Genomic DNA, 10,958 nt, shown 5'->3' on the forward strand with positions numbered 1-10,958 from the left:
TCACTACATATATCATACCCTCCATGTTGTCTCAATTGCGTCAATTTGATGTCTTTCGACCTTGCACTGGCCTTAGCCTTGAGTCCTCAACATTGGCATCCTCCATTTACCAGATAGTATATATCTACTTTCGACGGGGAGAGTGGACATTGGGGATATGTGAATTGGGATTTTATTAGAGTTTTGAATTTTTAAGATATGGAACTCATAAATGTTAGAATTGAACCACTTAGAAGTGTGTCCATATATGAATGTTATGATATAATCATAATTCGTCAATCATTGCATATATTCTATCGCCAATGTTGTCAAACGGAGTTGAGTTCGAAGTTGCATTGGCCTAGGCCCTTGGTCCTCAACCTCAGCGTCTTCATTGACCAGATAATATGTAAGACATATATGTATATATAAATATTATATGGAGAGAAAGGAAGGGCAGTGGTGATAGGTGAATTAGATTGTGTTAAAGAGTGTCTTTTATGTCATTTTGATGATAGCACCATAGTTCACAAATCATTATACATATCCTAGCCTCAATTTTGCCACCATGGAGTTGAGTCAGTGCATAAATTAAGCTGCTTCATAAACGACGAAAGTAACCACTAATCATTCTCTTCCAAGTGACTGATCCAGCCCAAGGAGACAAAAGAATCAAACACTTTGAATATTCAAGCAGATGTTTGACTTGTTGCCAATCTTGGGTTTGATGGCCTGTGCATAATTTGAGGGGCCCCATCTCCAAGCGTTTCTCCCAAGGCATTGAAGAAATCTCCAAGCCCAGTCTGCCCCAGACAGCCCCCCCTCTTTTTGTGGGAGTGAACTCCTCCTTGTTTCCTCCTCTTACCTCTCTTTATCCACAATAGAGAGAGAGACAGAGGAAGAGAGAGAGAGAGAGAGAGAGAGAGAAAATCCAATGGCGCGGACGAATGTTTTCTTTTCAATTACATTATCTTTTTTCTATAAAGTTTTACTGCGAGCATCATGGGAGATTCGGTAAATGGAGCCCACCGCCTGACAACGGGCTTGTTTTTTTCTCGGGGGAAGGAAGGTTTTTTTACCGAAAAGGGGGTCGGGTAATTATCCTTTCGTTATCGCCCACGCCCTCCGGCTTTTTCCAGACCCGGACCGGCGGTCGGACCGGGTCCGGTCCAAGCGCCCCGTACGAGGCCCGTGACGATGATAAAGAGACAGAGAGAGAGAGAGAGAGAGCTAGAGAATCTTTCTCTCTCTATAAAAACCCACCCGAAGAGAGCGAAAATTCCTTAAACTCTGCCCGCGTCGAGTCTTCGGCGGCGACGATGGTGGCGGAGGGACAGAGGAGGCTACGTGGCTTAATCCGGCGCGTCCGTGCCGAGCTGACGAGGCAGATGATCAGGAGCCGGGAGAGGAAGCGGCGGTTCAGCTTCCGCTACGATCCTCTCAGCTACGCGCTCAACTTCGACGACGGCTGCTACGGCTTCTTCTGCTGAATCTCTCTCTCTAGCTTCTTCTTCTTCTTCTTCTTCTTCTTCTTCTTGCGCTATTTCCTGTGCATAATTTTGAGAATTAAAAGGGTTTCAGAGAGACATTTAAGAAAGGCCACAGTGAACTTACAGAGGAGAGAGATAAGCCATCTTCTCTAGGCGCGCTTGTCCACGTTCTCCAGCATCTTCTCGACGATGAGCCGGCGCTTCTCTTCCAGCTTTCCCCCCATTCTCTTCCCTTGATCTTTTATCCTCGCCTTCCACCCAAGCTTCGGCCTCTCCTCCGCCGCCGTCGCCGGCGAACTCTCCGGCGAAATCTCCGGCCGGGTGGCGGCGCCGCCGGGGGAGTCACTCGCCGGGGGGTCGCCGGACGGCGGCGGCGGCGCCGCCTGCCGGCGGCCAAACCAACCGTACGGCGCCGCCGCTCTCGGCACCCAGTCGTCCTTCTCCGCCAGCATCCCCGGAATAGCCACGCACTCGCAGTTGGGCAGCACTAACGTCTCCTGAATCGCCGTCTGATCACCCAAAACATTAAATTAGTCAAAAGTTAATCTTTTTTGTGTTTTTGTTAAAGGAATAATTAGGAAAATGTTTGACCTTTAGACGGCTGCGGAGGAGGGAGATGACGTGGCCGCCGCCCAGTCCGCAGTCGCCGACGGCGGCGCCGAGGGTCAACTCGATCTCCGGCGTTGACGTGAACCCCAACCAGAGCTGATCCGACGGCGGAGGTTTCACGAGGATCTTCAGAGTTCCTCTCAGCGATGAAATCCTCAGAGACAGCGACAGCGGCACCTTGAAAAAATACGTTTTTTCGGATAAAAATCGCTTTTTTAGTTCTTTTTTCATGATTCGCTCACCTGGGAAACTTGGTCAGCGATGTAGTTCAAAACGGATTTGTAACGAGAAGCCCAGCCGGAGCTCTTCGACCGTAGCCCGCCATCTAACCGGAAAATTAAGTAAAAAAACTAAAATCTACTTTCATATAATTCTGGGTTTTTTCTCTGATGTGTGTACCTGGTTTGGCGTCGTCTGTTTGGTTTGCGAGGTTGAGAAACTCCTCGTTCTGTTCAAGATCTCCGAGAAGAGCGGAGGCGACTTCGGAATCAGATTCCTGAAAATCAGATTCGCCGACTTCAAATCGCGTTTCGATCTCGAGGGAGAATCCGCCCGTGTATTCAATATCTACTTCGATTGCCCAGACGTTGTCTTCCTCCACGGGAAGAACCCTAATGTTGCAGAAGTACGGCGGAAGATTCCCGAGATCAAGGCCGATGCAAGTAATTCCCCCGATGTATGTTGGGGTTTTCATATTCGACAATGATTTCTGCACATAAAAGATTGTTACTCAGAATTATCGGTTAAAAAAAGCGCCCCTTGATGGGGGGTAATATAATTGAGTTTTAAATAACCTGAATCCGTTCCTTAATCAGAATTACTACTCAAAATTATTACAGAAATATGTTGGCGAACTTTGCTTTAGCCTTAGTCCGTTCTTTTACGATCTCTGTCAATCAAAGATTATCCAGAATTATCAAGTAAAAAGCATGCCTAAATTGAGGGGAAAATAGCCCAAAAACGATTGAGATTTGGATTAACCCGAATCCCGTTATTTAATGATCTCTGACCCCGAAAGATTAACCAGAAATATTAAACTTAAAAGCGTCTTAACCTGATTCCATTATTTAATGATCTACAAACATGAAATATTACAAGAAAAATATAATTAATATTTGGACTAACCTGAATCCTTTCTTTAATGAAGTTGTTGACGCGGGAATTTCTCTGGGCATCAAAAAAGATGCGTGATAATATGAAATTCCAACTAGCTCGGCCATCATCATGTGCATATCTTTCGCTGGAAGCCAAGTCAGAAGAAGAGAACTGAGACGAAATTTCAGACGAACTGCTGAAATTTTTCTCCAAGGCAGATCCTCTTAAAGACGAACCCCGGGCCAGTAATAATTTATCATCAATTTTATTCCACCCACTCTCATACGTCAACGCATTCTTGGACGCTTTCCTCGCCATCTTTTTGAAAAGTTGACGAACCTTGGAACTAGAGTCAACTTTGCTAAGTTTTTCTGCCGCATCATGGAAATGATCAGATGATTTGACTGAGGATAGGCTTTCAGAGGCTTGCCAGGGCACGATATAATCGGAGAAATCCTTTCTTAACTGGGCGTAGCGTTTTTCAGTGTCTGGGCAAGAAGCTTGACGAAGAGCTTTGCACCAGGCTTCCTTTTCCCACGAATTTTCAAGATACAAGTAAAACACTTCACTCCCGTTGTAGATTGCAGAGTTCTTCCCTTCAATTTTGATTGGATATCTCTTTGCCCTAATTATAAAACAACGAGAGATTTAAAAAAACAAATTGTATCAAAATGACAATGTCTTAGGTTCCACGGTCTAGAAAAGTGCACAAATAAAATTTAGAGGATAGGAGTTTGAAAAAAAATTGAAAGAAAAACGGAATGATGTCAATTCATCCCATCATTGTAATTTTTTCAGTCAAAAATTTAATGGTATTTTGGCAGATCGAGCCCACCTCACTCCTTGGATTTGAAGCAATAGAGGCTCCGACTTTAGATTACAGTTTCAATGGAGGTTAAGATTCAGTTTGTGGAGTCTTTCTGTTCCCATTTTTATTAGTTTCCCTTGACCAATGGAATGGAAAACCCATTATCAAAAGGAAAATTGATCTTTCAAGTGCTTTGAAAGATTCATTCACGTAAAAGTATTTTTAATTGATGTTCAAGACTGAAACGATGAATAGAAATTGAAATGAGAATGTTAATAATGAAGAAAAACGTTAATATTTTCTGATTACCATTTCCTGGACGGCTTATCTGAGCCAGAAACTGCAAGAACTATGCAATCCGTAAGCTGTACGATTGCTTCTTCTTGATGGCTATTAGCATCCATCAACGAGAGAGAATGACCGATAATCTTGGCATATTTCCTTGACGGAGATACTTCCGGTAATTTCCTTTTCGCTCTCTGTTCCTTGGACGATTTCAAAGATGCATCATCCGTAGCACTGGGAATCATTTCAGGATCAAGAACCCAGACTATCCCCTGGATTAAATAAAAGAACGCATCGGCTATCAAACGGATTTTTAGAATCGTCCCACGGCGAGAAACGAACACGAAGGAATTTGAAATCGTCCTTCAAGAAATGGCACCTTCTTGCGGTAATCATGAACAAGCAGACCATCTCCGTCGCGATCGACGCTCGGCTCTGCGTGAGGCCGCCGTTTCTTCTTTCTGAGGATCCGGGCCAAGACTGCGAGAATCGCGATCGCTTGGACGGCTAACAAACCAAAAATACCGAGGAAAACACCAGCCAACAGCTCCGACATCGCCGCGAAATCACAAAATAAACTTTTGCGGGAAATCGGACAGCGCGAACACGAATAAACATGGAATTTCGGCTTACTGGAGAGGAAAAGGAAGAATCATGCAGAGAGAAAACCGTCCGAAACGGTTTCTGACCTTAAATTCAGGGGATTCGAGATTCGACTTCCCGTCTCCCCTCCGATTCAACCGAAGAATTGAAGTAGATGATGTTGACCGGCGCGAAGAAGATTTCTTGGAAACGAGGGAAAGTTTCAATCCGCTCTTTACTGTTAAGAACCTGATCGGATCGATAAAACGGTAATTGGATCCTCTCGATCGACCGGTCGATCGGATCGGCGAACCAATTCGATCGATTGATCGATCGAGATATCCGTTGATCGACACGTGGCCGTTCTCCATTGGAATGTGCCACTTCCATTGACATTGGGAACTTTTCTTCTCAGTTTTGGCATTTTTATTACACTTAAAAATACACCTCACACCTTACACCTTACACCTTACACCTTACACCTTACACCTCACACCTTACACCTCACACTTCACTTCACACTTCACACTTCACAACTTACACTTCACACACTTCACCATACACTTCACACACTTCACCATACACCTCACACTTCACACCATACACTTCACACCTCACACCATACACCATACACCATACACCTCACACCTCACACCTTACACCTCACACCTCACACCTTACACTTCACACTTCACTTTACTTCACACAATTCACTTCACACTTCACTTAACTTCACTTTACACACTTCACTTCACTTCACACACTTCACTTCACTTCACTTCACACTTCACTTCACTTCACTTCACTTCACTTCACACTTCACACCTCACACCTTACACCTTACACCTCACACCTCACACCTCACACCTATAACTCAAACACACCTATTATAATAATACAGTATTGAAAAAAAAGACACATATTGACTCTTATTTCCTTTTTGGTGGAGTTTGTGACTCCCGTCGAGGGAGATACTATCTCTTGAAATCCAATCATACTTTTAAACTAAACCTTCTTTGAAGCGAATTTCTTTAGTTCAAGAGTGATTAAGGAAGTGCTGTAAGGCTAGCAGACTGCAGTATGATGAGTTTATCCCTCTCTATAGTCATGTTCTTGTCACGAGCTGGACTCGAACCAGCATTTAGCTTTTCAACCCACCGATCGTGACTTTTGTTAACCCGTCACTAAATCTTCAACTAAAAACTAATTAGAGTAGACTACATCCGGGTGGCATGACCACAGGATCTCCTTCTATCTTTTATTTTAGTAATGCACGCTGTAATTGTTACTTCTGTTTTCTATAAGTTTCTTAAATTGATTCCACTTCACAGCATTATAATGTTCATCAGAATCAATCACTTGGTTACCGCACACAGAATCAACATAGTTCTTGTAACACTTAATAAAGTGTGATACTACCATATTCCATTTCTTTTTATTTTTAGCTGGTGAAATGGTATTAAAGAAATCTTCAAGATAATCAGATGTTAATGGGATAGACTCATTACTTATTTTGTTTCCTTTTTCTGGAAGAATGAGATTTTGATTAATAAAATGATTAATTATTTTAAGTGGATGACCCATATTAATAAAGACCTTGATATATATATCAGGTATTACTTTTACATAAGGTGGAGTTGTGATAAAATTATCGTGTACTGTGTAGATTTCAAGTTGTTCACTTCACACACTTCACACACTTCACTTCACACTTCACACCTTACACCTTACACTTCACACCTTACACCTCACACCTCACACCTCACACCTTACACCTTACACCTCACACTTCACACTTCACACCTCACACCTCACACCTTACACCTCACACCTCACACCTTACACTTCACACTTCACTTTACTTCACACAATTCACTTCACACTTCACTTAACTTCACTTTACACACTTCACTTCACTTCACACACTTCACTTCACTTCACTTCACACTTCACTTCACTTCACTTTACACTTCACTTCACTTCACTTCACTTCACACTTCACACCTCACACCTTACACCTTACACCTCACACCTCACACCTCACACCTATAACTCAAACACACCTATTATAATAATACAGTATTGAAGAAACGTTCTGTTCTGATAAGCAAAATAGAGCAACTTATGTAAACATAACTTATTGAAGAACCTTCGGATAACCTGATCGCTACGCCAGGAGGTTCCGACTGAGGAATTACGTTCTGAAATAAAAAAGATTATTAACTTTAGGATAGGAGATCAAAGCACAGATCGGTCCGAAGTGAGCTGCTTGCAGCTTAATAAAAGTCGAATTATCATTCCCGGCCTCTAAAAAAAATATGGGTAAGACATGGTATTGTTTTAGTCTAATACTTGTCGTGGGAATAGGTTATTCTTTTTTTAATCAGAACGAACTACCTGTCAATTATATAGTAAGCAAACACATACAGCTCAACTTTGTTTGTTAATATAGATTGATTTTCTTCATTCGCTGTTCATTTACTTCGTAACGTGACCTCAGAACCTTCAGAACCTTTGACTTCCTTCGTTTTTTTCAGAACTTCATTCCTTCTTCATCTTCATCTTCATTGACTTCGTAACATTCAGATGCATCTTCATGTTACGAAGTCAATGAAGATGAAGGCGCGGAAGCGGTTCAGATTCATCTGAAGATTCAGGCGCGACGAGCGTGAAGATGAAGACGAGCGTGAATATTAAGATGAAGGCGCGGAAGCGGTGAATATATTAAGATGAAGGCGCGACGGAGCGTGAAGATTCATCTGAAGATTCAGGCGCTTAGGAGCGTGAATTAATCTGAAGGCGCGGAAGCGGTGAATATATGAGGATGAAGACGAGCGTGAAGATGAAGGCGCGAGGAGCGTGAAGATTAAGATGAACGAGTTTACGAGCGGGCGCTTAGGAGCGTGCAAATTTATGATATGAGCAGAAGCTTAGGAGCAAGAAATGAGAAGATTCTAAGAAGTCAATGAAGATGAAGATTCTAAGAAGTCAATGAAGATGAAGATTCAGAAGAAACGATGAAACGTTCTTCAAGAAGTGTAGAAGTAAATAAAGGTTCCGAAGGGGCGAGTGAGCGGGCGCTTAAGAGCGAAGCCGGAAAAGCCTTTTTTTCAAAACAAGTTAAGGGTAAAGCGAAAGTATAAAAGTTTCATTTTTTTAAAATGACCAGAGTTAGACGAGGATATATAGCTCGGAGACGCCGAACCAAAATGAGTTCTTTTGCATAAATCAAGCTTTCGAGGGGCTCATTCAAGACTTACTCGAACGATTACTCAACTGAAAATGAGAGCTTTAGTTTCCGCGAAGATAGAGGTAGGCAAAAGAGTTCGTCGTTTGTGGTAGCAGTAACTCGCGAGAACGAGGTTTCCTTCCTATATTATATAGTAGATTGATACATAATCTGTACAAGAGGCAATTGCTTCTTAATCTAAGCCCTGACTATATCAAATAATAATGAATTGTGAAGGTTTCGAAGAAAGAGATTATAAAATAATATACAGGAATGGTTGAAACTCAATTCCCCGGACCAGGAAGATAGAATAAAAAAAATTAAGAGTTAAAAAGGATTTATTTATTTCAGAACGTGATTTGACTTCGCCGTCGCTTCTGCTCCGCTCGTCTGAATCTTCATCTTCACCGCTTCCGCGCCTTATTACAACACAATAATTAAATATGGATTCTAGTCTTTCTTTTTCAAGTTGAGTTTTTAAGTTTTTGTATATATAGTATGCCTATTTTTTCTGGTTCTAGGACCAGTAGGTAGCTCTAGGGATCGACTCGGTTCTCTCAAATTGTTTATCATTATTAAAAAAAGGTCACGAAGAAGTTTTATTTATAGCAATAGTAATTAGTAATTACCTTTTTTCAAGATCTATTCACTTAGTAAGATAGATTTTTTAACTTAAAAATCGACAACTCATGTTTATATAAAAAATGATATCCCCACCGCTTACGAAAGGATCGCTTGGGTTTATGAAAGGGTTGCTTGGATTTCTCGCTCCGCGCCCGCTCGCTCGTCTTCATCTGAACGCTCGTCTTCATCTTCACGCTCGTCGCGCCTTTACTTCGTAACTCTTCATTAAGCCGAGTTTTCTTTCTTATTTCTTTTATATATATTATATAGAATATTATGACTTCTAAAACTTCGCGTTACCTTGGATTGAAAGAATTGCCCACACGCTCTGTTCGATCCATTTCTTTCTGATAAATTAGAACCTTTCATTGTACGCTTGTTATAATAGCGAAAAATGTGTTAAATTATAATAGACTGGTTGTGTCGATTCTTTTGAGCTGGAAATACCCGGAAATTCCTTCACCATTTCGGACACAACTGGTACATTCCACACTTTGACGCCGCCATCTTTACCATTGGCCATGGACCTCCTTTGCTTTGGATTTTGGATCGACCCCACTCTTATATTTTCGACCCGAACCGAAGAGGCAAGAAATCGAAAAAAAGAGAAAGGCGCGGAAGCGGTTCATATATGAGGATGAAGACGAGCGTTCAGATGAAGACGAGCGAGCGGGAGCGAAAGGATAAACACGAATGATTATAAAATAATAAATAATTAACTAATACAACTTTTTCTAACTAGCGTTTTTAGTCTAATCATAGTACTTTACGTATTTTATATTATTTATTTTTTGTTTCTTAGACCCAATTTTATATTTATATTCTACCAAATAAATTCGATCTTAGACCCTGGGGCCCTTATATTCTTTCTCTTTTTTCCTATCCTAAACAACTGAAAAGAAGGGGGGGGGTGGGGGAAATTACTCACATAGAATTCTTTGTATCTCTTCATTTCTTCTTCCATATCAATAACAATAAATAGAATTTAAAAAGGTTCGACCTGAAATTCCGAAGGCGCGAGAGCGGGAGCGACGAAGGTTCTGCAAGAAAAACCTGCTAAAAACCCAAACCTTAGAGTAATCAGCACAAGCAGGGAATGTTATTATATAACATAACCTGTGTTTCCTTCTTTATTGTAATACATGTATGATTAGATGCTGGAACTAAATAAAGGATCCCTCGATTTATAATATAACCAAAATGTCTATGTACCGCCAGTAGATGGGATTTTGCTTGCCCCTAAAAAAAAAAGACCCCTCCGGAACCAAATCATTATTTATTTATTTTTAAGTATATAGTTTATAGTATATTCAACAAAAAAGCCAAAATGGCAATCTTCTTCGATGGAAGAAATAACGAGGTGGAAAACAAGAAAGGGAATCTCTACAATGACACTGTAAAAAGGGGGATGTAGCGCTGCTTGGTAGCGCGTTTGGTTTGGGTAAAAAATGTCACGGGTTCAAATCCTTTCATCCCTACCAATTACTTATCCTATGGGTAAGAGGGATTAATTGAGATCGATTATAATTGGGCATAATTTCGCATTTTATGAGACTATATGCAAGGAAATTCTTTGCCATACAGTTGTATCTTCTTTCATAAGAAAGCGCTCTTAGTTCAGTTCGGTAGAACGTGGGTCTCCAAAACCCAATGTCGTGGGTTCAAATCCTACAGAGCGTGAATATGTTCTTTGTTATATTGAATAACAAACAAGAAACTAACTTAACTGAAAAAGTTGAATTACAACTCAAATTCCTGCGGAGAGGCGCGGAAGCGGTTCATATATGAGGATGAAGACGCGAGTGAGCGAGCGTTTAGGTGCTTATGAGCAGGCGCGAGTGAGCGGGAGCGATGAAGATGAATCTGAATGGAGCGAAAGTACGAAGTCAGAAATCACGTACGAAGTCAGAAATGTTACTTAATCAATCAAAGGTCCAGCTGATCACCACGTCTGTATTGTAAATACGCCCTTACGAAGAATCCTGCCAAAGTAATAGGAATTAGACCTAACACAATTCCAAACTTATCCACCGCTCCCGCTCACTCGCGCCTTCAAGGTTATCTGAAAGATAATTAGAGCTGTAGCTATGAGTTAGGTCTAACGCGAGGAATGGACGTGATTGATACGGGAGCTCCTCTAAGTGTTCCAGTCGGTGGAGCCACTCTCGGACGAATTTTCTATTGGTTGGTGAGCTTGTTAATAATTTAGGTCCTGTATCTACTGGCACAACATCTCCTATTCATAGATCCGCACCCG

The 10,958-nt window shown here is 41.5% G+C and overlaps 1 protein-coding gene and 1 non-coding gene across 2 annotated transcripts; one reads left to right on the forward strand and one right to left on the reverse strand.

Moving 5' to 3' along the window:
- Nucleotides 1-914: 914 nt before the first annotated feature.
- On the reverse strand, nt 915-5,095 carry LOC144711825 (uncharacterized). The gene is made up of 8 exons (XM_078585908.1): nt 4,646-5,095; nt 4,291-4,538; nt 3,204-3,798; nt 2,478-2,787; nt 2,321-2,403; nt 2,061-2,255; nt 1,594-1,978; nt 915-1,526 (listed from the first exon to the last, which is right to left on the reverse strand). The coding sequence occupies exons 1-7, from the start codon at nt 4,820-4,822 to the stop codon at nt 1,619-1,621; spliced, it is 1,968 nt and encodes a 655-aa protein (XP_078442034.1). The 5' UTR covers nt 4,823-5,095; the 3' UTR covers nt 915-1,526; nt 1,594-1,618.
- Nucleotides 5,096-10,307: 5,212 nt separating this feature from the next.
- On the forward strand, nt 10,308-10,381 carry TRNAW-CCA (transfer RNA tryptophan (anticodon CCA)). Its single transcript has one exon. It is a non-coding gene; the product is annotated as a tRNA-Trp (tRNA).
- Nucleotides 10,382-10,958: the final 577 nt, after the last annotated feature.

This window comes from Wolffia australiana, chromosome 14 (assembly GCF_029677425.1).
Source record: "Wolffia australiana isolate 7733 chromosome 14, ASM2967742v1".
Classification (NCBI taxonomy): domain Eukaryota; kingdom Viridiplantae; phylum Streptophyta; class Magnoliopsida; order Alismatales; family Araceae; genus Wolffia; species Wolffia australiana.